The sequence below is a fragment of the Phyllostomus discolor genome, chromosome 1, assembly GCF_004126475.2.
Source record: "Phyllostomus discolor isolate MPI-MPIP mPhyDis1 chromosome 1, mPhyDis1.pri.v3, whole genome shotgun sequence".
In the NCBI taxonomy this organism is placed as follows: Eukaryota; Metazoa; Chordata; class Mammalia; order Chiroptera; family Phyllostomidae; genus Phyllostomus; species Phyllostomus discolor.
This window is the reverse complement of record NC_040903.2, coordinates 78,495,472-78,521,039: the sequence shown is the minus strand read 5'-3', so window position 1 is coordinate 78,521,039 and position 25,568 is coordinate 78,495,472. Positions and strand designations below refer to the sequence as shown.

Sequence of the window (25,568 nt, the reverse complement as noted above, 5' to 3'; positions counted from 1 at the left end):
TCCATTAACCCACACACAGAAGAAAACAAAACCAAGCTGACCTCAGTGAACCATGGTGCCATGTATTCATCCTTTGGAAGACGCCACTCCCCTCACCTGATTTGCCCTCTTCCCTGTTTGAAATAATACACACCAAGGGGCAGGCGGAATTCACCTCTCAGAGACCCCTTCCTGGTTCCAACAGCTGCCCCACCTCCCTGCCCCAGGTTTTCTTTCCTATAACTTTGAAAGTTTGTCTACACAGCATTTGTCAACACTCTTGCTGTGCTTCACTTCTGTTCAAAGCCAATTGTGCAGGAATTCCATTTTTCAGACAAATTAAGTAGTCCGTGGGTTATAGTAATTCTTGGAGCACAAACTTTTCTCTCCTAGCCAAGAAGAAATCTCAATGAATGGTGTTAAAATGAGTCTTCAGTTTGCATTTTTCATTTAAAAAGGGCAATAATTGCAAACTTCAGAACTTTATAGTTGGTGACAAGCTGCTTGTAACAAATTTCACAATGATGGTAATGTCATGACACTGAGTTTGAGAACATCCAGTCTTTATTTCTAATTTGACATTCCATGGTATCGGCAGTTCTCACCGTGTTATAACAGGTTTAAAAGTTAATAGGTCAGTTGGTGTTTCTTACTTTAAAACTTGTTTCCTATACACAGTGTAATAAAAACTTGCCAGGTTCACGGAATATCCCACCAGACATGCCGCCCATAATGGACTTAGACCAGAGGCCTAGAAAGATCTGTGTGCAGTGGTGTTTGGACTTGGCTCAGGGTACTAGAGTCCACAGTGTCACTGCCTGGCTCACATGGGAGGGAGGAGAGGAAAGAAGGTCCTTGTGTGTGAAGGTAGTAACCAAGGAGGAGACAGAGAGACATCAGGGAGGGAAAAGCCATCAGGTAGGACGAGCAAGGCATCAGATAGGAGAAAGGTGGGTGCAGGTAGAGCTGTGCTATTTAGGGGAGAGTAGCCCCTGTATTTCTGAAGGCAGAAGGTAGGAGTGACCACTTAGAAATATTTTGTAAATTGTGTTGGCTTAGACTGTTTTGTGTTCAATTTTGTCTCCCTGGCTAAAATGAAAAATTCTTTAGCACATAGAAGGTGTCTTTTATGCTACATTATGTTCCACTCAACACCTTACATGTAATAAAACCTTGAATACTCAGATAATAGCTGCCCAGGCATGTAAACTGATTGGTGGCATTCCATTATAATCTTTATCAACCCCTGAAAAACTACCCTGATGAATTCTCACCATACTTAAAGAAGACATGTCATTTCGTATGTGTAGTTAATGTTTTTGTTGTTACTTTTCAAGGAACTAACTTGGCTATTGCTGTTTAGATTCATTCCATTCATTCACTTCCTAAGATAAACACTGGGTCTACTATATAAATTTTTGTTAATTTCCTTACATGTTTTCTTCCTCTCTTCTTTTGGTTTGAGTAATGAATTCATTCATTCTATGGACCAGGGTTCAAGAACTGGGACATGTAGGAAACACTTTTTAAATTTATTTTTGTTATGGAATATTTCAAACATACTATAGAAAACAGTATAATTGACCCCTACGTAGCAAGTTTTAACAATGATCAATTCATGGATGGATAATCTTGTTCCCAGATTCAAATGGAATGTTTTCTATGTTTCCCCAGTGAGTAAGGTGTTTGCTGAGTTTTGTTTCTCTTTATTTTGTTTCCTTCAGGTAGATTCCCTGAAGAAGGAAATTCTTACTATTTTGCCAAGAGGTTTTTTTAAAAAATTGTTTTGTCATGCACGGATGTTGAATTTTATTACTTTTTTTGCATAATTGTTTACATAATATTTTATTTAAATTTTTTGTGACTATGTTCATGAGTGAGGTTAGCATATAATCTTACTTTCTTGTGCTGCACTGTCCTCCTGGTTTGGGTCAGGTTAGGACCCTGGGGTGGGGTTGGCGCAGGGGGGTGGGGTGCTGGGGAGACACGGGACTTAGTTAAGGGCCTCCCTGCTCTCACAGTGCACCCACACCTTCTCTGGGAGCCCAGGGCCCGCGCTCACAGGCCCGAGTCCCTGGACCCCCGAGATCCTCAGAATTCCTGGACCTCTGAGTCCCCGGACACTCCCCCGAGTCCCCAAGACCCCTGATATCCTCAGATTCCCCCAGATTGCCGAGACTCTGAAATCCTAAATCCACGGAGATCCCGCAGATCCCCGGAACCGAGTCCCCAAGACCCCCGACATCCCAAGAGCACCCCGGACCGCCGAGACCCCCTCACCAGATCCCCGGACCCTGAGTCGCCGGAGACCCCCGAGATTCCTTGAGTCCCCAAAGGACCCTCGAGTCCCCGAGACTCCCGAGATCCCTAGAGATCCCACCGCATCTTCGAGACCCCCAAGATCCCAGGAAACCGAGTCCCCAACACCCCTCGAGAATCCCCGGCCCCAGAGACCCCGAAGATACCCAAGACTCTCCAGCTCCCCCACCCCCGCCCCGAGCCTGGCGAGGGCAGCACAGACAACCCGGACAGCCAGTCGAGACCCCTTCGCTACGCCGCAGGGACTAAACCTCCATGCCGCCCGCTTTCCGCGGCCCTCCAGGTCGGCCACGCGGCTCCAGCCCACCCTCAGCCCTGCGACCCCGCTGTAGTGGACCTCCGGCCAGGCTGGGGCGCTGTGTGACGCGGAGGCTGTGCGGAGGAGACGCCGGGATCACCCGGAAGTATCCGCAGCCGGCGGAAGTCCCGTCCCCAGCTGTCCGCGGAAGTGCCTCGTGCTAGTCGTTTCCCTCGTGGCAGACCTCCGACATGGCGCACTACAACTTCAAGAAAATCACAGTGGTCCCGTCCGCTAAGGTACGCGTCCCGGGGCCTTCCCCTGTCGCCTTGTTCCTCCGCCCTGTCGCCGGGAGGGCGCAGGCCTCCAATGCTCCCCCGCAGGACCCGGCTGCCAAGGCCATGTCCTCGAGAGTAGGGCTCCCAGGGTTAGTGTTCCCTCGGAAAGGGTAGGGTTCTCTCCTCAGACGTTAGACTCCTCTCTAGAGACGAGGCTGTCATTTCTTAGTGGTTGAAATCTTTCCCTAGAGGGGAGGGGGTCCTTCCTCTGACGTCAGCGTTCTCTCCAGAGATGAGATGGTCGTTCCTCACAGAGGAAAGGCCCTTTCCCCAGAGAAGGGGGAGACTCGGAAGACTTTATGAAGAAGTTCACTTCTGAACTGGACCCTCAAGGATTCACAGAGATGGAAGAAGGAGTAGGGATCTCAGGGCCTGAAATCTGTATTCCTCCTGGTACTGGCAGTGCTGCGGGCACCTGTCAACTTGTCTGTCTGCACTGGGGAATTCATGCCAAAATCTTTAATATTCTCAGTCACCTTACATATTCTAGGAAATTATAAACAGTGGGTTTTTGTTTTTACCAATCACTTTATGTACTTTGAAAGATACACGAATTGAAATTGCAGGATTGTTCTTTTTCAAGCATTTTTTCTGATTTATGCTTGCGTTGTCTAACTATTAAATTTCATAGGTTTTTGGGTGTTTGAAAATTAAGATAAAAGTTTGGTATAAAATTTATTTCAACAGCCACTTGGTAAGTATTTCTTAAAGGCCAGAAACTATAAAGATGAACAAAGTTGTATATAAAAGACTTGGTTAGGAGAAGTGTTTGTAGTTTAAATTATTCACTGTTATGAAATGTTAGTCTTTTAAAAAGGTTTCAAATAAAGGGGGTGCAAAGTAGATATATTTGGTATAACTGTCTTATTTTATTTAATTGCAGGACTTCATTGACCTAACATTATCAAAGACTCAACGAAAGACTCCAACAGTTATTCATAAACATTACCAAATTCATCGTATTAGACATTTTTACATGCGAAAAGTCAAATTTACTCAACAGAACTACCATGACAGACTCTTACAGATTCTAACAGATTTCCCCAAATTGGACGTAAGTGACTCTGGGGGCTACAGATATTCACATAAATGTGAGCTTTCAGGTCATGGGTATTTAACCAGTTTGGTCGACTCATCTGACAGATAATGAAGGAAACAGAAACTAATTAAGTTGTCTTGCTGAGTTAGTGACAAAGTTGGGAACAGAACACAGGTATTTTTGTTCCTTAGTAGTCCTACTTTCTACCAAATGAACCCCATCTAAGAGAGCTCAGAGCTCTCTCTTGGGGTTTTGTAACCTCTCAGCTTGGCAGAGGCCAACACCAAGGCCTCTAAAAGCTGTGACTTAATCTGAAAGCCTGGGATTCTGGTGGCTCACCAGCTTGTCTGGTTTCCTCTCCTCCCTGTTTCCTTTTCCTGGCCACACATTGGGTCAGCGGCCTGAGGTCTGCCACTGTTTGTGGTGGTGTTGGTTTGTCAGCCAGTGATGGTCAGTCAGTTCAACACTGAATATTTTTTTTAACAGTGGTAAGAACTTGTGTGAAGTAGCTGTGACTTCTCCATTAAGCCAAGAAAGTTGAACTCTTAACTCGGCTATGGAGTTCTGTTTGCCTGTTTATTTAGTTGTAGAAAGCTAGAGTAACATTGCTTATGAAGTCCTGTGCAGGATCACACAGTGGCAAGGTTATACGGGGTGGTGAAGGATGGGTCAGCAGTACAGTGTGAGAGTCTAAATTTGTCACCACCCTGAAATAATCTCTGCTGGTTGGTTAAAACAGAGAAAAGGTTGGTTTATGTGACAAGTATTCCTTTTATATTTAAAAAGATAACAGTGGCTTGTTTTAAAAAGTACAGAAGTGCCTGACTGGTGTGGTTTAGTGGTTGAACACTGTCCTGCAAAGCAAAAGGTTGCAGATTCGATTCCTGGTCAGGGCACATGCCTGGTTTGCAGGCCAGGTCCTCGGTTGTGATCATTTGAGAGGCAACTCTCATATTGATGTTTCTGTCTTTCTCTTTCTCCTACCCTTCCCTTCTCTAAAAATAAATACAGTCTTTAATTTTTTTAAATACAGAAGCTTTTAAAATTTTAAAGTTCCTGCTGGAGGAGTGGCACTAATTCGTGTCTTTCTCTAGGACTTGGCACATGTGTTCAATAGATGCTTGTTGAATCAGTAAATTAGTTTTTGAGAAAAGGTGGTTTCTATGGGAAGACCTGGGGATGAAAAAGCATGAGATTATTCTAAACTAATTTGATTTTAGGAAATACCTAGTTTGAGCAAATAAAATATTTTGCTCTAATTAGCACCAGTTTTCTGTGGTTCTGTTTAAGAAGTTTTATCTTTTTCATCCTTAGCATTGTGTGATTTTTAAAAATACGTTAGAGGTTCAAATTTATGAACAATTTAAAAAAATCAGAATTAGTTATCTGAGAACAGTTTTCAGAGTAGAGGGTTAGAGTAAGTTGTCATTTATCAAATGGTTGCTGTGTTTCAGGTCCTGTTCTAGGTACCAGGAGTACAGCAGTAATGAAAGAAGCCCCTATTGTCTAGTGGAAGGAAAGGAAAGACAGTAAACATAAAAGTATATGGTGTATCAGATAACTAAGGAGAGTAGGGAGTGCCCTAGCCTGGTGTTTGTAGCAGAGACCTGAAAGAAGTAAGGTGGTGAGTTCTGGATCCCTGGTGAAAGCAAGTGCCAAGGTCCAGAGTATGCTGTCTTCAAGGAACAGGAAGTGGAGCAGGGCATATGAGAAGGGGAATAGTGGGGATGAGTCAGAGAGGTGATGGGGAGGGTGAGGAGACTTGTGTAGGGCTTGAATTCTGTTAAGGAAGGAAGGCTTTGGATCTGAGACTGGGACTGGCCATGTTCTGGCTTAGCTCTTGGAGCACAGGTGGCAAACACAAGGCCTGCAGGCCAAATCTGACCCTCCGCCTTGTTTTATCTGGCCCAGCGCCTTGTTTCTACCCGGCGGCAGCATCAAGCTCTTGCTTAACTTTTAAGGAGTAGTTGCATTTATACAGTCTTAAAATTACATTCGGCCCTTTGAAGGCAACCACAAGGGTGATGTGGCCCCTGGTGAGAATGAGTTTGACGCCCTTGCTCTTAGAGGGAGACTGGCCTATGGGGGTAGGAGGCCCCTCAGGTCAGCATAGTGACTTAGAGGACAGGTGGTAGTGAAGGAGTTGAGAAATGGTTGACTTCAGGGTATCGTTTGAAGGAAGAGCTAATGGGTTTTCTCATAGAATAGGTGTGGGCCGTAGCATCTTGGACAGTAGAGTTGCCCTTACACTGAGATAGGGAAGAACATGGGTTTGAGGAGGTGGAGAGCAGTTTGTACATGTTAATCATGAGATGTTGGTAAGATGTTCAAGCAGAAGTGCTAAGCAGTCTGAAGCTCATGCATCTGGCTTGGAGATGGTCAGATGGAGCTTATGAAAATGTAGATGTGTGAAAACTTAGGTGAGGTCACCTAGGAAGTGAGTGTAAGAAGGGTCATCAGGGAGCATGAGTGGTTAGCATTGGTCTGGGAACTCGAGCCAGCAAGGGAGTTGGAGAAGAAGTAGTTAGTGAGTGAAAGGTCCCAGAGGCCAGGTAAATACATCAGGAAGTGTGGGGGGAAGGGTCTGATGAGAGAGGGAGAACTGGAGGCTGATGATGATGAAGAACTGTTTGAATGGCCTAGTAGACACAGACCTGACTAGTTTGGGTTTGTGGGAATAGGAGGAAAGAAAAGACAGCACCACTTCCTTCCCTGTGACTCCTGTTGTCTCAGGGAACCAGATAGACATTAGCCAGGAGAGGGAGATGGGGAGAGATGCTGGGGGGTTGGGAAGAGAGGGAAAGGTGTGATATATTTCCCTAGGAATATTCTTCAAGTATTTACAGTAGGGATGAGAGACTTGTACCAAACTGACTGCTTTGCTTTTTTGTTGCAGGATATTCATCCGTTTTATGCTGATTTGATGAACATTCTTTATGACAAGGATCATTACAAGTTGGCTCTAGGACAAATAAATATTGCCAAAAATTTAGTGGACAAGTAAGGTATTTTCTTAATATATTATCTTTTACATTGTCAAAAGTGAAAACAAATCTTATGTGTTTCTTTTTATTTAAGTGTTGCTAAAGATTATGTGCGGCTTATGAAATATGGAGACTCTCTCTACCGCTGCAAGCAGCTGAAGCGTGCTGCCCTGGGACGAATGTGTACTATTATCAAAAGGCAGAAGCAGAGTTTGGAGTATTTGGAACAAGGTACTTGTCAAGCATTAGCAAAAACAGTTTTGAGTATACATTCTATTAAGGTGCTTGATCTTTGTCGAAAACTTATTTTTGAAATGTTTGTTTTTGTTTCCTTTTAAAATGACAAGGTCAAATTACCGTATTTTGCCATGTGTAATGTACACTTTCTTGCCCACATTTTTGAGGGGAAAATAAGGATGCACATTGTACATAGGTAATCCTAATTCTGTATCTGTGTAAATGTTTTTAATTACTTATGCTAATGTGTTAAAAGTATAACTCGAGAAAGCAATAACAATATCCATATGCAAAATAATACCCTGGAATTCAGCAATTGGTTTTGGTTCTAAATATAAATGAATAAATAATTGACTTTAAAAGTTAAAACAAAAATTTATTTTCCTGAAAGTTTGGGCCAAAAACATGGGTGCATGGTATACATGGGAGCGCATTACACAGAGCAAAATATGGGTTTTTTTCTAGCTCACCCTAGAAGAAATTCTGACAGGCACTATTAAGACCATTTACCTATGTTTCTCATATTTAGTAGGTAAGGCATATATATTATAAATTGGGGAAAATACCAAAAATATGTATAAAAATAAAATGACTCATAGTTTTACCTATTATTTACTTTTTAATTTCTTCTAATGCTTTTCTTTGTAACACATGATAACATCAAACTCCTACTTCTTTTGTTACCTACTAGTTTCATTTACTAGGACAACATCTGAATTAACATGGTAGGGTTTCTGTTGAAGCAATTCTTTTGCCTTTTTACATTTGTGTAATTCTCACCACAAATATATTTTTTTAACTTTTGTTGAAGGATGTATTTACTGGTTCCAGAGAGGGAGGGAGGGAGGGAGAAGCATGAATGCTAAAGAAAAATCAATCGCCCTGGCTGGCATAGCTCAGTGGGTTGGGTTAAGCTCGGGCTGCGAACCAAAGTGTCGCAGGTTCGATTGCCAGTCAGGGTACATGCCTGGGTTGTAGGCCATGACCCCCAGCAACCCCACATTGATGTTTCTCGCGCTCTCTCTTTCTCCCTCCCTTCCCTCTCTAAAAATAAATAAATAAAATATTTGAAAAAAAATAAAAAAAAAATCAACCAATTGCCTCCTGTATGCTCCCCCACCAGGGACCAAACAAGCAACCCAGGCATGTGCCCTGACCAGGAATCAAATCCAGGGCCCTTCGGTCTATGGGACGATGCTCCAACCAAGCCACAACAGCTAGGACTCACTACAAATGTTTTTAACTTGGGTAATTTTGTTCCACTTCCCCAGGATCTAGCAAATAATTTGCAAGAAGAATACAGTACTTGGCTGCTTTGACAGTACTTCTGGCAATCTGTTCAGCTGGTGGTGTCACTGACACTGTGTGTACTGCAGACAGTCCCCACAAGTAGTAGTTATTACATGGAAGCAGTGTTCTGTCAAGCCTGAAAATGCTGGCACGTGCGCTGGCCTCAAAAGCACTTTTCCAGATATTATCTCATTTAATAAGAGTTTGCCTGGGCACTTGGACTTGTGTTTTTCTTCATTCCACCTTCGACCTGTTGGATAGGAATACCAAGCTGGTATGGCCTAGGAATAGATTTCTTCACGCATCCAGATTTGAGAAATACCATCCATGGTGCCTCTGCAGATGATCCTTTTTTTATTCATTGGTATTTTCTCCATCACTTACATTATAAATGTTGGAGTGAGGCTAATATAACCATAGGCCTATGGTATTAAGTGAAACAGATCTTAAACCTTGAATTTCTTAATTTTTCTTGTAAAATTAAGCACATTTAATTTAACCTTCTCACAGTGCGTCAGCACCTGTCCCGTCTGCCAACTATTGACCCGAACACAAGAACCTTACTTCTCTGTGGGTACCCAAATGTCGGCAAGTCCAGCTTCATCAATAAGGTTGGTCTCTCTCTGATAATTAACACAGGTGACCAAGGACCTGAGGCCAAAGTGCTGCCATGTCCTGACTGCATGGGATAGAGGGCAGCTGGCCAGTTAGTCCTGTAGTTGGTACTGCCCTGGGCTTAAAACAGTGTGTCATTGAAGGGAGGAATGAGTTTGTCAGATCCTAGATATATATTGCTATTACAGAAACCACTTTTTGATTCTTATGTATTTCCTACAAGTTTCTAAGGGATTTGAGATGTTTAAAAACATTTTTGTTAACGTAAAAGAACCTCTCACAGGACATGTTGTCTTGGCATATTCTGGGAATAGTGGTGCCAGAAGAACTGCCATTCACTGTGGCAGGCTGCACTTATTGAATGGGACTTCCCAGTCTCCCAAGGTATTTCTTGAGTACTGTCCCCTTGGTTGCTGTGTCAGCTTTCATATAAACTATTTCGTCCATGTAGTAGGGAGTGCTGAGTCATTATTTGAGTGAGTTTATTAATTGGGACTCAAGGGCACTATTTATGGAAGTACTTTGATGCTTCAGGATAATTGACCTACTTTGAGGGATGTGAGCAGAGTAGAAACAGCTATTAAAATGTCATTTCGCAAGCAACAACCACTCAGATGCCAGTAAACAATTGTTATATTCAGGTGGCTGTTTGCTACCAAGAACACTTTTGGCTTTAAGCAGCTTTGTAGATTTTTACTTTGTCTACAAGTTATGGTGACAAGCCAAAGCTCTGCAGTGTCCTAGCTATGTCTCCAACACTTCTAAGCCAGTGCTATGGGGCAGAGATGAGGGCCACTTAATTAATTAAAGTTAAACGTTTAAAATTTTGAGTTCCTCAGTTACGCTGACTGCATTTCAAGAGTTCATGGGCAGCATATGGCTAGCAGGTCCCACATGGATGTTGCAGATGTAGAATGTTTTCGTCATCAAAGAAAGTTGCACTGGGTATTTCTGGGGCCAGGGTGGACAAGGAGAATCTGGTGCGTGTCCTCCTACTGGGCCTGCCTCGCCTCCCTGCTCCATGGTTCAGATTCCTCCCCTGTGAGCTGGTGATGAGGAAGTGGAGCCCATCATTTGTAAAAGCACCGTAGCGCCTGTCTTCCTCAGTTAACCATTAAGGTTTCACTTGTTCTTTTTTATTTCTTCTACCAAAACAGTTTTGATAACATGACAGGGTACTTTGATGCTGTTTGAAAGAAAATAAAGAGTAGAACCCTGTGATTGTTTTGTTTGGTTTCAGGTGACAAGAGCAGATGTGGATGTGCAGCCTTACGCATTTACCACCAAGTCTTTGTTTGTTGGGCACATGGATTATAAGTATCTGCGCTGGCAGGTGAGAGCTCTTATCTTTAAACAGAACAGACATCTTGGTGGTTTTGTTAATGGAGTATGATTTTGATCCCTGTAGTACTAGAGTGTTCATATCTTGAACACTTAGAGGTGGGGAGACTGAGGAGGTAGGAAGTAGATTCTCGGGGTTGCCAGAAGCACCTCCTTGAAGAGAATTCTGAGCTTTGGGATTGCATTAGGGTATTTCTCATTCCTCTGATGGAGTTCAGGGGAGCAGGCAGCTATCAAGAAAGTTCTGCATTACATTAACAGTGGTGCTGCTGAGGAAAGTCCCCTTGTCACCTTTTTTTGACCCTGTTATTAGAAATGGCATTTACTAACTATTTAAAAACATGGAAGTCCGTTTCCACAGTTGAACTTTATCGAAGTGGAAGTAGTTTCTCACACATGCGCATATTTACCAATTACTCCAGTTTCATCATGTCATTAATGAGCAGGGAGGCATTCTCTTAAGGTCATTGCTAGTTCTTCAGTGTGCTGTGCGTGTCCCTCCATCTCCCGTTTTCCCCTTACTGCTTTGTTTATTTTATCACAATCAGCTGGGAGACGTGTGTTTTATTAACTAGTTTTATAAGGTCTAGTTTGGGTATCTGGGTGACTCTAGGATGTTCTGGACAGTAAGTTTGTGAGCAGGTGAGCTTTGGATTGATGAGACTGACCATTAGGTTGTAGATACCCCAGGGATTTTGGACCACCCTTTGGAGGATCGGAACACAATCGAAATGCAGGCCATCACAGCCCTGGCCCACCTACGCGCTGCAGTGCTGTATGTGATGGATGTATCTGAGCAATGTGGGCATGGGCTACAGGCACAGCTGGAGCTCTTCCAGAATATCAAACCTCTCTTTATCAACAAGGTGAGTGCGATGACCAGTACCACAGTTTATGACCTGCAGTGTGAAGGTAGTAATCACCTTGTTACCTTTCTTTCCACTCTAGCCTCTTATAGTTGTTGCAAACAAATGCGATGTGAAGAGAATAGCTGAACTTCCAGAAGATGACCAGGTAAGTGACCCTAATGTTTTCAGTATTTCTAACAATTCTAAATCTCATCTCAGACAGCCAGACTTTAGAAACAATTGTAGCAATGGTAGTCTGGTATTTGATTTTACAGTTGAGATACTGGTTGGTCAAAAAGTTTGTATAGTTTTTTTCTGTAAAATAAAAGACATTTTTCATGTTCACCAGTAAATTTATTGATTTGGATGTTTTGAGTATGTGGGCTATCTCCCACAAGGTATAACGTTGATTGTTCACAACTAGTGTCTTGATTTGATTGCTACCAGTTTCATCTGGTCTGCTCAACCGTGGAGCATTGTCCAGCAAGAAATCTCTAGCACAAAACTTGAGAAACCACTTTTGGCACGTTCATTCAGCCCCAGCACCTTCTCTATATACACTGCCCAAATCATTTTTTGCATTTATGCTGAAAACATTGCATATTTTCTTCCACTTTCTATATTAAATTTGCTACGCAAAAATTCACCGATTTTGATAAGTTTTTTTAAATGCATGCTGATATGACAGCTGTCACAATACAGTCTAACAAAATTGTTTCAAATGAAATTAAAGACAACTAAGCACTATTAGTAGAGCCATCATATGGAAAAAATGTAACAGACTTTCTGGCAAAACCACTAGTATTCTCTGTGATTCAGTCAACATGACATTATAAAAACTTCTTAGTGGCAAACTAAACCTGAAATTTCCTGATGGCGGCTCTGTTTGAGGCTGTGGAAACCTTTCTGCGTACAGCCAATTGGTACATTTAACCCCTGGTTCATGTGCTCACATAGGAAGGGACCATTCTCTTACCCCAGGGCCTCAAAGGAAGTGCAGTGCAGGCCTTGGCAGCTAGGTGCACAGGAGCTGCAAACTTTGCCGAATAAGTTTCTAAGTAGCGGGTGTTTTGTAGTATTACCTATGTGTCTGCTGCAGAGTCTGTGATGAAGTGAATTTGGAAACTTGAGTGATCAAAGGAAAATGAGCACCAGACACTCTCTAAAACTTGAGTCTGTAGTGTCTGCTGAAGTTTTCCAAGAGGCAGGGAATTTTAACCTTGTTTTGTTAAATTGAATGAATCCTGCAGCCCTCTTTAGTTGTTGTTTTTTTTTTCATGACAGAGGTTGTGAGAAGCTTTGTACAGAGGTTGTGAGAAGCTTTGTGCTGGTACAGTGGTTCTCAGGTTGTGGCCCCAACCAACAGCGTTAGCTGCTTTCCCATGTAATATGTTCTGAATGAAAGGTCTTTGGAATCAGAAACAGGATGCCCAACAGCCTGGGCTTGAACAGTCCCCTGGTGATGGGTGCACACTCGAGGTTCGGGGGCCCCTACAGTAGAATGAGGACTCCATCTGGCCATGTCTCCTGGAGCATACTTCATTGAACAGGTAGAGGGTCCTGAGGAAGGAGCATGCTGTTTGTTCTCTTCCCAGTGTCCCTCTTATGTTATGTGGACATTTCATATTTGGTGAAAATTAGGTTTTTTCAAGCAGCTATGCTGGTTTCTTTAGGGAACTGTGGTGTATTCTTTAAATTACCAATTATATAAACAATGCCATCAGAGAATTCCCTTGTCTTTGAAAGGACCCAAGTAATCTCAGTTTTTCAGTCCAAAAGCACTGGAGGGTGCAAAAGAAGGGAAAGTAAGGGACACCAGGAAGGTTGGGATGCTCAGGCTCTGATACTACACAGGCTTGAGTTCAGCCTCACCACCTAGCAGCCCTGGTGGTCGAGGTCACCTATCTGGAGTAATAGTGACACCATTGGGTTTTTATCAGTGATGTTGTCGGAAAGATTTAGTGAAATCAAGAAGTGACATCGAGCACTGCTGTGATACTGCTGTCTGGGTAACACTGTCTTGTAGCCTGTGTTCATTGGTGCTTTGACTTCATCAGCAACAGTGTAGGGTTACTGCCCCATCTTTTGTGAGGGACAGTGTCACCACGTGCTCAGGCAGATGCAGTGAATATTTTACTTGGATTCACATCAGTCACTAGTGAGACTGGCTCTGCAACCCCAGTGTTCTTCAGGACCAGTGCTCTTTCCAGTAAGGAAGCAGGTCTTGTTCGCGGGAAGCTAACCATCATGGGTTTGGTCATCTGCGTCTGAGTACAGTAATATATGGTAAAGGGGTGCACAAATGAGGTCTCTTCTCCTAAGAGTCTTAGTGATTTATAAGGAACTATATTTGTAAACATTTTTGTGTTGTTTTCTAAGGAATTCTCTTAGGTGGTGGAGGCCAAGTATTTTATTAAAAATAGCTTTGAAAACATTCTAAAAAAATAATCCATATCTTGTTCTTGCCAACTTTCATTTTGGAAGGTGAGATCTCATGGAATATATTGGAAAGCCTCTGGTTTGCTTGTTATAGTCTGGTTTGATCCTCCTAGTAATTTGAATTTTCTTAATCACAGAACAATATAGGGAAAAATAAGTAACTTTTTTGGAGATTTCTTCAAGAGTTAAACCACAGATGTGCTGAGTAGCATTTTTAACACCCATTTGAGGAACACTAAGATTTGTTCACGGGGATCTAGAAATAACACATCTCTTGTTTTTCCTTTATATTCCCAGAAAATATTTATAGATTTGCAGGCTGAAGGATTTCCTGTAATAGAGACCAGCACCCTGACGGAGGAAGGGGTTATCAAAGTGAAAACAGAGGTCAGTGCTCCCTCATAGACAGGTGTCAAACCCTTTACTGTCTTTCTCTTGTTTTAGAAAAGTCAGTCATGGAGAGAGCTTTTTTTTCCGGGGTTCTAACACTGAGGACTTGCAGTGGCTGAGGCAGGAGGCATGAATTATAGGCGCCCTCACTGAAGCCCTAGTTCCACCTGCCCGGATGACAGTGAGGCTTTGCAAGGATACTTACCCTGCCAACACAGGCCATTTTAGCTTTGTCCACTGCCTGGTGTTTCTCTTGACCTGCCAGTACTTCCATGGGAACTGGCCTGAAAAGCACTTTCATGAACTCTGTTCAGAAGTAGAAAAAGTAGTATAAGTAGGAACAGCTTAAGGAGGCATTTCTTGTTAGATTTCATGTGATTCTGATATTCTTATTTTGTTATTTTTACCTGAAATAAAAAGAAAGGGCAACTTTTTCTCCAGCTCAGTTGTTCTAGTTAGAGTCCTGAGGCAGGATGTGGGTCAAGTTAGGGAGCTAACTGGTTAGCATGGGGTCACTGGCAGTGGGAGAAGGGCTTGGAAAGGGCATGGGGTTGCTCAGGGTCTGGTGGCACTGCCTCTGGGTTCTCCCTCAGAGAGACTGGCCTGGAAAGGGAGAAAGATGCAGCCTCATCCTGGAGAGAGGGGTCTGCCCCAGGGGAGTTAGTGGACCTTAAAGTGGTCCTGGGGAGTTAGCCACCAGATGTCACTACTGAGTAGAAGTGCTTAGCCAGTTTCAGGCCTTTGGAACTTAGTCTTGGGTTGCTGATGCGGGATGCTTTGTGACTCCGTGCCTTGTTTTCACACTGCCTTAGGCTTGTGACAGGCTTTTGGCTCATCGAGTTGAAACCAAAATGAAAGGAAATAAAGTGAATGAGGTGCTGAACAGATTGCATTTGGCTGTGCCAAACAAAAGAGATGATAAGGTAAGGTTGCCCTTCCAGAGAGCCTTTGAAAGGGGATTATGATGTTGTTGCTGACAGAATGGACACGCTGCATGCCTTTGTCCAGGGGCCGCAGATCCAGCTATACACACACATAAATGGGTGGCGTGAGTGGACTTGAGCTTTTTACTCAGGCTAGAAATCATGCTGTATGTATTGAAAAGGTAAAAATGAGTGTGAGGTGCCAAGTTAAAACCTGCTTCTCACTCCAGCTGGGAGGTTATGGTTAACTCTGTATTGTTTATCTTTCCAGAAATACTTTTGGTATAAAAGCATATTTTAAAATTATTTAAACACAGATTTTATTATGTTCTTTTAAAATTTTCACTTAATTGCCAATATAGACAGTGCTTAAATGCACACCTTTATATAGAGTTCTATATTTTTATGTACGAATCTATCTATAGGGGAAAGTAAGGTGTGGCATTGAAAATGTTGTCCTCCGTAATGCGTTACGGTGTGTAATGCACTGATGGTTCCTTGCATGCACCTTAGTGTTGGGTGTTGGCATCTGTCAATCTAGTAGATTAAGCTGGATAAAGATAACGGCTGCTAACTAAATGGACAGTGGTGAGTACTACATCATATGTACAAGTATTGGATTATGACGATGTACACCTGAAATATATAGAATCTCATATACCAATTTTGCTACAATTTTTAAAGAAATAGTTTTGCTGTGAAGTATTTCTTTAATGATTAGTGTAGGTGAGCACTTTCGATGGGCTTTTCAGCCTCTTCAGTTCTTCAGATCATGTGTCTTGCTCATTGACTTGTAATTTTTATGCTGAGGAAACCAGACCCTTGTGTGTTCTTTTTTATTTGATTTTTAAAAATTACAGTTACCATTCATTGTTATTTTGTACTAGTTTGAGGTATACAGCATAGTGGTTAGACAGTTACGTATTTTACAAAATGTTTTGTGCTATAAATCAGGTTATTTTTGTCATTTGCCTTTTGAGTTGGATTTTTTTAAACCTCAGAAAGTACACATTTTTAAGCTATTAGCATATAATATTTTCTCTCTGGCCTCTGGGTTTCGTGTCATGCATATCAATGCCTAACCATGCATTCCAAAAATAGTTTTTATTCTGCACTTTTATGGGTTTTTTTTTTTAATTTTACCTGTTTTGAATAAAAGTCTTTACTTGACTGTGAATTTATTTTGTTGTTAGGAAGCAGGTGGAGGTAGTTGTCCAGCTCAATTTTTTAGGTAGCTAGTCATTTATCTCAGGTTTATACTTAAATATCTCTTATCACGATGTGCTATGCATCTGTATTCCTTCCTTTGTTAATTGTTCTTGGTACTCTTGATGTTTATGTTTTCTAAATGAACTTAAGTATCTTATGGAGTCCTCCTGGCTTCCTTGCCCAAACTGGCCCCGCACCCTCCCCTCTCCCCCTGAATTATCTGTTGGTTTTTAAATAGTGGGTGTGGTTCTATAATTTTTTTAGATGGAGAACTTACTGTTACTTTTTCATTTCTGTGTTTCTTTTCCATTTGGCAAGGTGTTTCACATAAACATTTCCCATAATATCTTCTCAGGAGAGGCCCCCCTTCATCCCGGAAGGAGTGGTGGCACGCAGGAAGAGAATGGAGGTTGGGGAGCCTCGGAGGAAGATGGTAGGTCACTCTCAGCCTCACTGGGTTTATTTTCGGAGAATGGTAGAAAGGCTTTGCAACAAGGGATAAAGACTCAGAGCGTAAATAGCCAACAGCACTGGTGTCCACACCGTTATGCTCTATGAGAAGATGACCAGGAAACCAGACGAAGATTCCTGCTCCCCTGTATGTGGCCTACAGATGTTCACAACAGCTCTCCTACTGAAAATAGCTGAGTGCCAGGTGTGGGAAGGATTGGTCTTTAGGTGGGAGACGAGGGTATTTTACAGGAATAAGGAGGGGGCTTAGCATTTCTGAACCTGAAAGGTGAAATAGAGCTGATCATAATCATTGTGGGTTTTTTTTAATTTCAGGAACGAGATATTGAACTGGAACTAGGAGATGATTATATTTTGGATCTTAAAAGTAAGGACTTGCATGTAATAGTTATTTTAAATTGCCAGTTACATGTAAACTGTTTCAGAAAAGTGTGAACGGGCTATGATGAGCACAAGTCTTCCAGAACTTTGTAATTTAATTTCTTAAAAGATGAAATTTCTGGTAGTTTTCTGTCATTTCAGGATAAAGGATTATTTCTGTAGCTTTCAGAGCACATAAATGTTGAGCCAGGTTGATATTGTTAGCAGTCTATTATTCATGCCTTTTTCCTCTTATTTGTTTCATTTTTGTTCCTTCTGTGCTCACTTCATCCCGAGGTACTGATACACCTTGGGAAGTGCCTGGGGGGTAAAATCTTTGATAAGCAGGTGGCTTTGCTTACATTGTGTCGAATTACAGAATGGCATGACTTGCTTGAGTTATAACTCATTTTGGACACGTGGTGCTTGAAGATACTAAAAACTACAAACATAACTTTCTTTTTTTTTTTTTTTTAACTTTAGAGTACTGGGACATAATGAATTCATCCGAAAAGTATGATAAGATACCTGAGATCTGGGAAGGCCATAATGTAGCTGATTACATTGATCCTGACATCATGCAGGTTTGTGTCACTTGTTAAATTACATGATTTTTATTCTTTTTTAATGTGACCACAAGAAGATACAGGCACAACTTTTAGCTGGTTCCATGGTGTGATGCTCAATACTTTGGTCTATGACTCAAGCACCACTTTTGACTCACCTGCCTGTGTTGCCACTATTTCTTTTATACCCACAAGCCTCCCCATCCGCAGTCACTAACAGCTTGCTAAGTGTTGTGGAGACCTCAGCGCTCTGCCTGTTGTACGTGCCATTCATCCTCTTCCCAAAGAGACCTTGTACTTTCTCAGGCTCTTGCTCTGCTCTCCTCCGCTCATCTCAGCAGGCAGCCTGCCTTTTTGAAGAATGTACAGCCCTGGATGTCAGCACTGTTCTCACACAGGTGCTTCTTGTCGGCAGTATTCTGGGTTCAGCACCACTGGTTCTCAGGCCTGGTTCCTCCTCCTCTTCTCCAGAGTTTTGCTTTGTCACCAGTGTTTCCCTCCTGTTTCAGTCCTTCCCGTTTGCTTTGTCTTAGAATATGAGTGTCTGCAAGTTTCTCTCACTTTTAAAAAACAAAAATAACCTGGGTCCTCCTTTAGTTGCTACACTGTCTTTTCTCAGTCAAGATTCTTGGAAAACAGAACCTCATAAAAATATTTGCCATCTAAATGTCCTCATTTTCTTCTCAGTTTCCAAATGGTACCTTTAATTTATACTTTTAATCTCCAGGTATCAAGGGCATGAACCCTAACGTAAGCCTCTTTCACACTTGCCCTATTTTTTCCACTTTTGAAGTAGTCCTTGTTCTCTGTTGTCTGATTTTCATCCTTGTTGCCATGGTTTTAGTCTTCTGCTTTAAACATCTCTTACCACTCTCATCCTATTGTCTGTACTCCCACATAATGAGAAGTGATATTGTTCTCTTTCTAACTCATCAGTTGTACCTCTTGCTTTCATCTTATTGCACAGCACCTGTTACCTCAGTGTGGGTTCTGGGTGGCCTGTGATTGGCAGGCCAGGCCCCCCTTAGCCTCTGCCCCCACACTGTCACATAAATAGTGATGTAGGCACAGTGGACTGCTGGATTCCTGCCAGTTTATTTGTTGGATAATGATGTATGTGCATATATTTTTATTTTTTGTTGATTTTAGAGAGAAACATTGTTATCTTGTTCCACTTATTTATGCATTCAGTGGTTGATTCTTTGTTTATTTTTTAAAAGATTTTATTTATTTTTAGGAGAAGGGAGGGAGAAAGAGAGGGAGATAAACATTGATGTGAGAGAGAAACATCGATTGGTGGCCTCTCAAATGTGCTCCAACCAGGGACCGAACCTGCAACCTAGGCATGTGCCCTGATCGTAAATCAAACTGGTGACCTTTAGCTTTATAGGATGGTGCCCAACCAACTGACCCACACTGGTCAGGGCCAATGGTCGATTCTTGTGTGTGCCTTGACTGAGGAAGACACAACTTTGGCATATCGGGGCAACACTAACCAACTAAGCTACCCATCCAGGGCCTACATACATGTTTTTTTTGTTTTTTTTTTTTTTTTTAAATTTTAACTGTACAGCCGATGAGGTTGTATTTGGAGATGGCATTAGGATGGTTAAGTGGAAAACTGTAGTACAAGATCAGTGCAGGTTGGTGATTTAAGTTCTTCAAGAATGTCTTCCCTGTATCTGCTAGGAGCGAGGAGACTAAGGGAAGTGCTTTCTGTCTGCACATTTTAACCACAGTGTGTGCACTCGTTGATTTTAAAGAAGAAGACACAGCCCTGAGCAGTTAATATGCTGTAAGCTCAGTGTTCATGCAGTCTTCATTTTCTTTCCAGAATCTTTGCTAGGAGGTCAGTTCTGGCACATGGATGAGGCTGACATGAGACAACCCTGGCACTCATTGCGTACTGAAAGGCTTAGGAGAAACCTAGTTCTCAGAACTCCTGCACTTATAAGATTTTCATTGTTGATTTTGTTTACCTGTGACTCTTTTTAAAGAAATTAGAAGAGTTAGAAAAAGAAGAAGAGCTAAGAACAGCTGCTGGAGAGTATGACAGTGAACCGGAAAGTGAAGACGAAGAAATGGTGGAAATCCGACAGCTGGCAAAACAAATCAGAGAAAAAAGGAAGTTGAAAATTCTGCAGTCCAAAGAGAAGGACACACAGGGACCCAGAATGCCAAGAACTGCTAAGAAGGCAAGTTTTGTGTCTTTTCAAGGAGGTGTGACTCATTTCTTTGCTAGTCATTGGATAGTCATTGCTAGATAGAACAGTTTTACCTGTGTGCAGCTGTAACATTGTACATACTTTGTTTTGCTGGTATGTACTGACTTTTATGGTAGGTTGAGTTGAAGATCTTCTGATTATTATGCCTTTTCTTGGTGATTTTCAGAGTTTATGAGATCTCATAATTTATGATTTGTAGCTCTAAAGCAAGCCATGAATTAACATGTTCTTATTTATTTTATTAGTCCAGACTGGTGTTTCACAATTTTCAGAAACCTAACCCAGTCATAAATCTGAAGGCGATTTATTGCCTTGTGAACTGTTCAGACCTACTACCACAGATTAGGCTCCAATGGGTCAGTGAGTCAGGCTTTCTTTTCCAGCTCTCAGCTCTGTCTCTAGGCATCTTCTCCTACTCATGCTACTCATGGTCTCGTCAGGGTAGCAAGTGAAGTTAGGTCCTATGGTCATCTCAGAACCTCAGGGCATGACAGAAAGTAGGGGGTCAGCTCCCCAAAGAAAGGATGATGTGCAGAGCAGTTAAAGTGTAGTGGGGCAGGAAAAAAAATGACTACAGCACATACGCCTCATGGATATTCCTGTGCTTGACCTGTTTTTAGTGATGGTGAGTAGTTCTTGGCAGGTGCAGTATCCCATGGTGCTTGATGGGCCTGTGGGGATGCTGGCCTCATAGTGTGTGTTAAGCGACCTCTGCCTCAGTGACTTTATCGGCATGCAAGGAATCCCCTGCAGTGTTGTGCAGAATCCAGAGATGATGTATACACTGTCCTACACGTGGCAAGTGCCCAGGAAGTGTTATTTTTCATAGGATTTAGTGAGCTGTTAAAAACATCATTATGAAGCCAAATAAAAAATGTAATTTATAAGAGAGGTATATCATAGATCATTATAAAAGGCACGTTTTCCCTTGAGTTTAACATTTCATCAAACTGATTTTGCTTAAAATAAATAACCTTTTCCCTCTTTTTCAGGTTCAGCGGAAAGTCTTGGAGAATGAGATGCGCAGTCTTGGTGTCAACATGGATGATAGTGACAATGTGAGTGTGCACAGGTGGTCTCAAGTACTTTGTAGTTGGGCACAGCTGTGTCCTAGAAAACCAGGGGCTCAGAAACCAATAGGATCACAGAGTTGATTTAAAAAGAAATTAGAACCTCCTGGTTGAGGGCGGCATGCATTGTCACACTATTGTGATTTTCCTCTCGGGGAAGAGGTTGGGCATTTGGCTCAAGGGGCCATGCTTTTGGTGCAGGATGGCATTGCCAGACTCAGTTCTTGCTGTTCCCACTTGGGAACACCTTGCCCATGCCATCATCCTTCATTAGAACTCATCCCTGTGGGCAGATTCCCTGGATGTCACTCTGCTGTCCTCTTTAGTTGATGTTCAGTATGTGAGGTGCCTGCATTGCATTTTCATTTACTCTTTTTTTGCTTTTTGTCAATGTTGTTGTATTTGTATGTACATTTTTTGTTTTAGGCTGATGCAAAATTCTGAAAATTTCGAAAACTAGAAAAAAATCACTTGTGATAGCATACAAAAATGAACTAGGATGCCATGTGGTGGATACCTTTTTATTCAATGTTTATGCAGAGGGCTTTCATCTTTCTGTTTATTTCTTTGAAATCTGTTATACCCACATGTCACACCCTGCATCTACTTTTTAATGTGCTTCAGGCTCTTTTGATTTTAGAGGAACTGAGTAAAAAAATTTAGTCTCTTCATGTTAGGCCTTTTAAATGGCTTACAGTTCACTTGTTGCCTCAAAGAACGTAAGGTGATATGTAAGAAATACACAATAAAAACAGAAGGATTTATGTCAGTGAAAAATACAAATTGGAAATGTTAGAACAAATTTATGTCATCCATACTACATAGTTTTTTTCCTTGAATTGGTGAATTTTGGTGACTAAAGTCTTTATTTGATGCTTTAATTAGCTTTACTTTAGTTATCAAATAACCATGAAGTGCTGTTGAGTCTCTCAGCTGTGAGAGGAAATTAGGCTGCAAATCGTTCAAAGCTGTTTTTCTGGAAGCCCAGTGATTAGAAGGCATTTCAACTACCTTTTAGAATTCCAGGTTGGTTTTTTGTTGGTGAGTTATTCATATACATCTTTGTATAAAAAAGAACTTTTTCTTTTTAAGATTTTATTTATTTACTTTTTTGAGAAAGGGAGAGAAACATCAGTGTGGGAGAAATACATCGAGTTGCCTCTCTCATGCCTCCCACTGGGGACCTGGCCTACAACCCAGGCATGTGCCCTGACCGGGATAAAACTGGTGACCTTTCCGTTTGCAGGCTGGCACTCAGTCCACTGAGCCACATCAGTCAGGGCAACAACTTTTTCATATTTTGGATTATTTGCTCAGAATAGATTCCCAGAACCAGAGTAATGAAGTCAAAGAGTAAAGTCTGTTGAAGTTTCTTTCCAGGAGGCTTTGGTTGATTTGGATTTTCATCAGCAACAAGTTGAGAGAGCATCCTGCTCACGTAGAGTCTTAGTTTAACATACCTATGTAGCCTCTCACATTTGGAGGCTTAGTGAGTGCTGGGCTTACTGTCTGCATGCCTTTGAGGGAACTAGATCATCCTTATTTCAGGACAAGTGGGGAGGGTGAACGCTGCACCCACCACCAGTGGAAGCAGAGGTAACAACTGGGGGTGCTACAGAATAACCCGTCAGGGGCCACCTGTATGTCTTTACTGAACCTCGAGGCTGATCTTTCTGATGATCATCACGGAATTTAGATGTATAACCCAAAATGGAGGAGTAAAGAAGAGAAAACTCCATGTCTGAAATTCAGGTCGTGATGCTAGGCTAATGATCTAGGTTAAGTAAGAGAAAACATTGCTGAATGGTCGGCTTAGCTCCAAGTAATGTTTTCCAGTGGAATACGGTTAGCTTCGTAACAATGCATCCTTGTTAAGTGAAAAACATATGTGACCAATAATTAATGTGACATTAACTATGTGTATTTTAAAGATTTTTTTAGGTTATTTGACAGTGGCTTTGATAAAAGTCCCTGAGTGTCCTTTCCCGCAATTGGAGTGATTTCATGTTTGTTACTAAGCCTGAAAGCCAGGCTTGGATCCTGAAATGTGTTTTTTGTGCTTTTCAGGCCCATTATGCAATCCAGGCCAGAAGGTCACGGAGTGTCACTAGGAAAAGGAAGCGGGAAGACTCTGTACCCCCCACATCTATTGCCCGGAGTCGCAGTTGCTCTCGAACCCCACGTGATGTGTCTGGTCTTCGGGACACCAAGGTTAGTCTCTGTCATGTGCAGTTAGTAACAGGAGGGCCTCTCCTTTTAGCTACACATGCACTCAGGGCAAAGTCCCCTTCTCCAGCTGTCATTTGGAGCAGGGCTTTTCAGGTGGGAGTTAGCTGTGTGCCGCACACTGAGAGCTGCCCTTGGGCCAATTCAATTGGGTGTCCCTGGATCTGTGCCCTGATTACACCACTCCTTCGTGGTGTCCTCTCAGGGTAAACAGAAGCATGGTGTCATATGGCACTGAGCCTACGTCCCAGCCATTTTGGACATGCTAAGAAATGGTCCCAGCTTTGCCTCTCGAGGCCTGGGGCCCTCACCCACAATTAGCCATGCTGGGTACCAGCCAGTCTGTTTTGGTCAGTCTTTTGGGAAAGACACTCTGGATGTATATATACTCTTGCTGAAACGTCTTTTTATTTAAACACAAAAATTGTTAGTTTCAGCATTTTAAATCTTTAGGTAAAGGAGAAAGTCTGTATAAATGGGTGCACGGTCTATTTCATGGAAGCCTGAGTTTTTCATTCCATGATGCTATCTCCATCTAGAAATCTGGATTTTAATATCAACATTGCCATTTGTTAGATGTGAGTAGTACAGTCTCATGGGTCCAAAATATGAGGGGTTTTTTGTTTGTCCAAGAGGGAGTTAGAATAGGTACACTCTAATTTTCCACTAAATATATCTGGTCCTTATAGGTATAAAACTTGTCTGGCCATAATCTTCTTCCTGCCTTCATATACAGGTATTGGTTGAGTTTCTGCAGGTATTGTGGTGGGTCCAGAAGAGCCATAAGTGAGATTTACCTGGGTTTCTCAACACAGAACAGGCCTAGACCATACAGACAATTTTTTTTAAATCCTCACCCAAAGATACCTGTACTGATTTTAGAAAATGGAAGGCAGGGGAGAGAGAGAAACATCAATGGGAGAGAAAAATGTTGATCGGTTGCCTCCCGTATGCACCCCGACCCAGGACCAGACCTGCAACCCAGGCATATGCCCTAAGAATCAAACTGGCGACCTTCTGGTATATGGGATGATGCTCCAACCAACTGAGCCACCCAGCCAGGGCAAGACAGACTCTTATCAGGCTCATGGAAATTTGGTCTTCAGTGACTAACGTGTTTTACGTTTTCTCCTTTGTAGATGGTGAAGAAAGCCAAGACCATGATGAAGAGTGCTCAGAAGAAGATGAATCGCTTGGGGAGGAAAGGGGAGGCAGACAGGCATGTGTTTGACATGAAGCCCAAGCACTTACTCTCTGGGAAGAGGAAAGCTGGTAAGAAGGACAGGAGATAGTGTCCTTCTCAGCTGAAGCAGTTTGGCTAGACTGCTGTTTGTTTCTTGATTTGATATGATATGGTTTCACAAAGTTGGAGTCCAGGATCTATAAACTCCAAGTGATAGTGAAATAACTAAAGCGCCTGTTGCTTTCCTCAAAACTGTGGTTAACCCTTAACGATACAGGTGTGAGAAATTGTTATCACTGCATAATTTCATGAATACTTTGAGTAGACTGGTTTCTGCATTTAATGGACTCTTCTTGATTGCATCATATTTGCAGAACTGGAAAGATTTATTGGTGTGACTATTGTTCTCTTCAGCAAGAGGGAACTTTGGTTTGGTTCCCTGCGTGTGAAGAGTCCTTTCTTGCCCTAGGCTCCACTTTGTGGCTGTGGGCAGAAGGCTGCCAGCCCTGCTTTGCAGACACAGCTTATGGATATGTCAGATGCCACTGTCAGATGCCAGTCTTTTTGTACAATGTATCATTGTTATCTGTCTTCAACTATTTTATCCAAAATAAACTTCTGAAAGAAAGTAGTTTTGATTATTTGGTGTGTTTTTTTTTGTTGTTTTTGTTTTTGTTTTGAGGGGGTAGTTACAAATTACCATCAATTTGACCAAATAAAAGGCAGGGGAGCTTTTTTTTTTTAAAGCAGAAATACTTTGTTGTGGAGTAAAGTGTAGCCTAAGGCAGGCACTACAGCAATTAAATGTGGACATCTGCTTCAGAAGTCCGTTGCTAAAAATCACATGTGTTGAGTAAAACACAAACGCCCCAACACTACCACAAAAGCACCTTTTGGGGGTCTGTTTTCGATTCTTTTACACGGATATCAATGTGAGGTACATGTTGGCTCAAAACCCTTAACACATTAGAACATTAAGTGTGTAAAACATCACTTCTTGATTACAAAACAGTACTGTTGTTACCACACAGTTTGTATGCTTTTAGCAAGTTCTCTTTGCTGACTCATGGAAGCACTTTCTAATGACACTTGTGTTGTGCACAACAGATTTCTAGTGTTTTGCAATATACAGCAGTCTCCTGAATAATGTTTCATTATGAGATGAAATGTTTCATTTCAATGGTTCATTATGGTATGAGCTTACTCTTGCTTACCTCAGTTAGCCTGTGTCAAAATTGGCTTTATTGCATACATGTTTCAATTAAAGTTGCAGAACTT

General features: G+C 42.0%; 1 protein-coding gene across 1 annotated transcript; it reads left to right on the top strand.

Annotated features, from left to right (window-relative positions):
* Positions 1-2,698: 2,698 nt before the first annotated feature.
* Positions 2,699-24,921, top strand: GTPBP4 (GTP binding protein 4). Its single transcript, XM_028505705.2, has 17 exons — positions 2,699-2,835; positions 3,758-3,928; positions 6,810-6,913; positions 6,992-7,128; positions 8,935-9,035; positions 10,280-10,372; positions 11,055-11,246; positions 11,329-11,394; positions 13,965-14,054; positions 14,870-14,980; positions 16,545-16,622; positions 16,976-17,027; positions 17,504-17,604; positions 19,584-19,781; positions 20,804-20,869; positions 22,949-23,092; positions 24,247-24,921. Exons 1-17 carry the CDS (start codon positions 2,788-2,790, stop codon positions 24,397-24,399), a joined length of 1,905 nt encoding a protein of 634 aa, XP_028361506.1. The 5' UTR covers positions 2,699-2,787; the 3' UTR covers positions 24,400-24,921.
* Positions 24,922-25,568: the final 647 nt, after the last annotated feature.

Coding starts and splice junctions, on each gene's coding strand:
- GTPBP4 (XM_028505705.2), top strand. CDS start 2,788: ATGGCGCACTACAACTTCAAGAAAATCACAGTGGTCCCGTCCGCTAAG. Junction 2,836..3,757: donor CAGTGGTCCCGTCCGCTAAG/GTACGCGTCCCG, acceptor ATTTAATTGCAG/GACTTCATTGACCTAACATT. Junction 10,373..11,054: donor ATAAGTATCTGCGCTGGCAG/GTGAGAGCTCTT, acceptor ACTGACCATTAG/GTTGTAGATACCCCAGGGAT.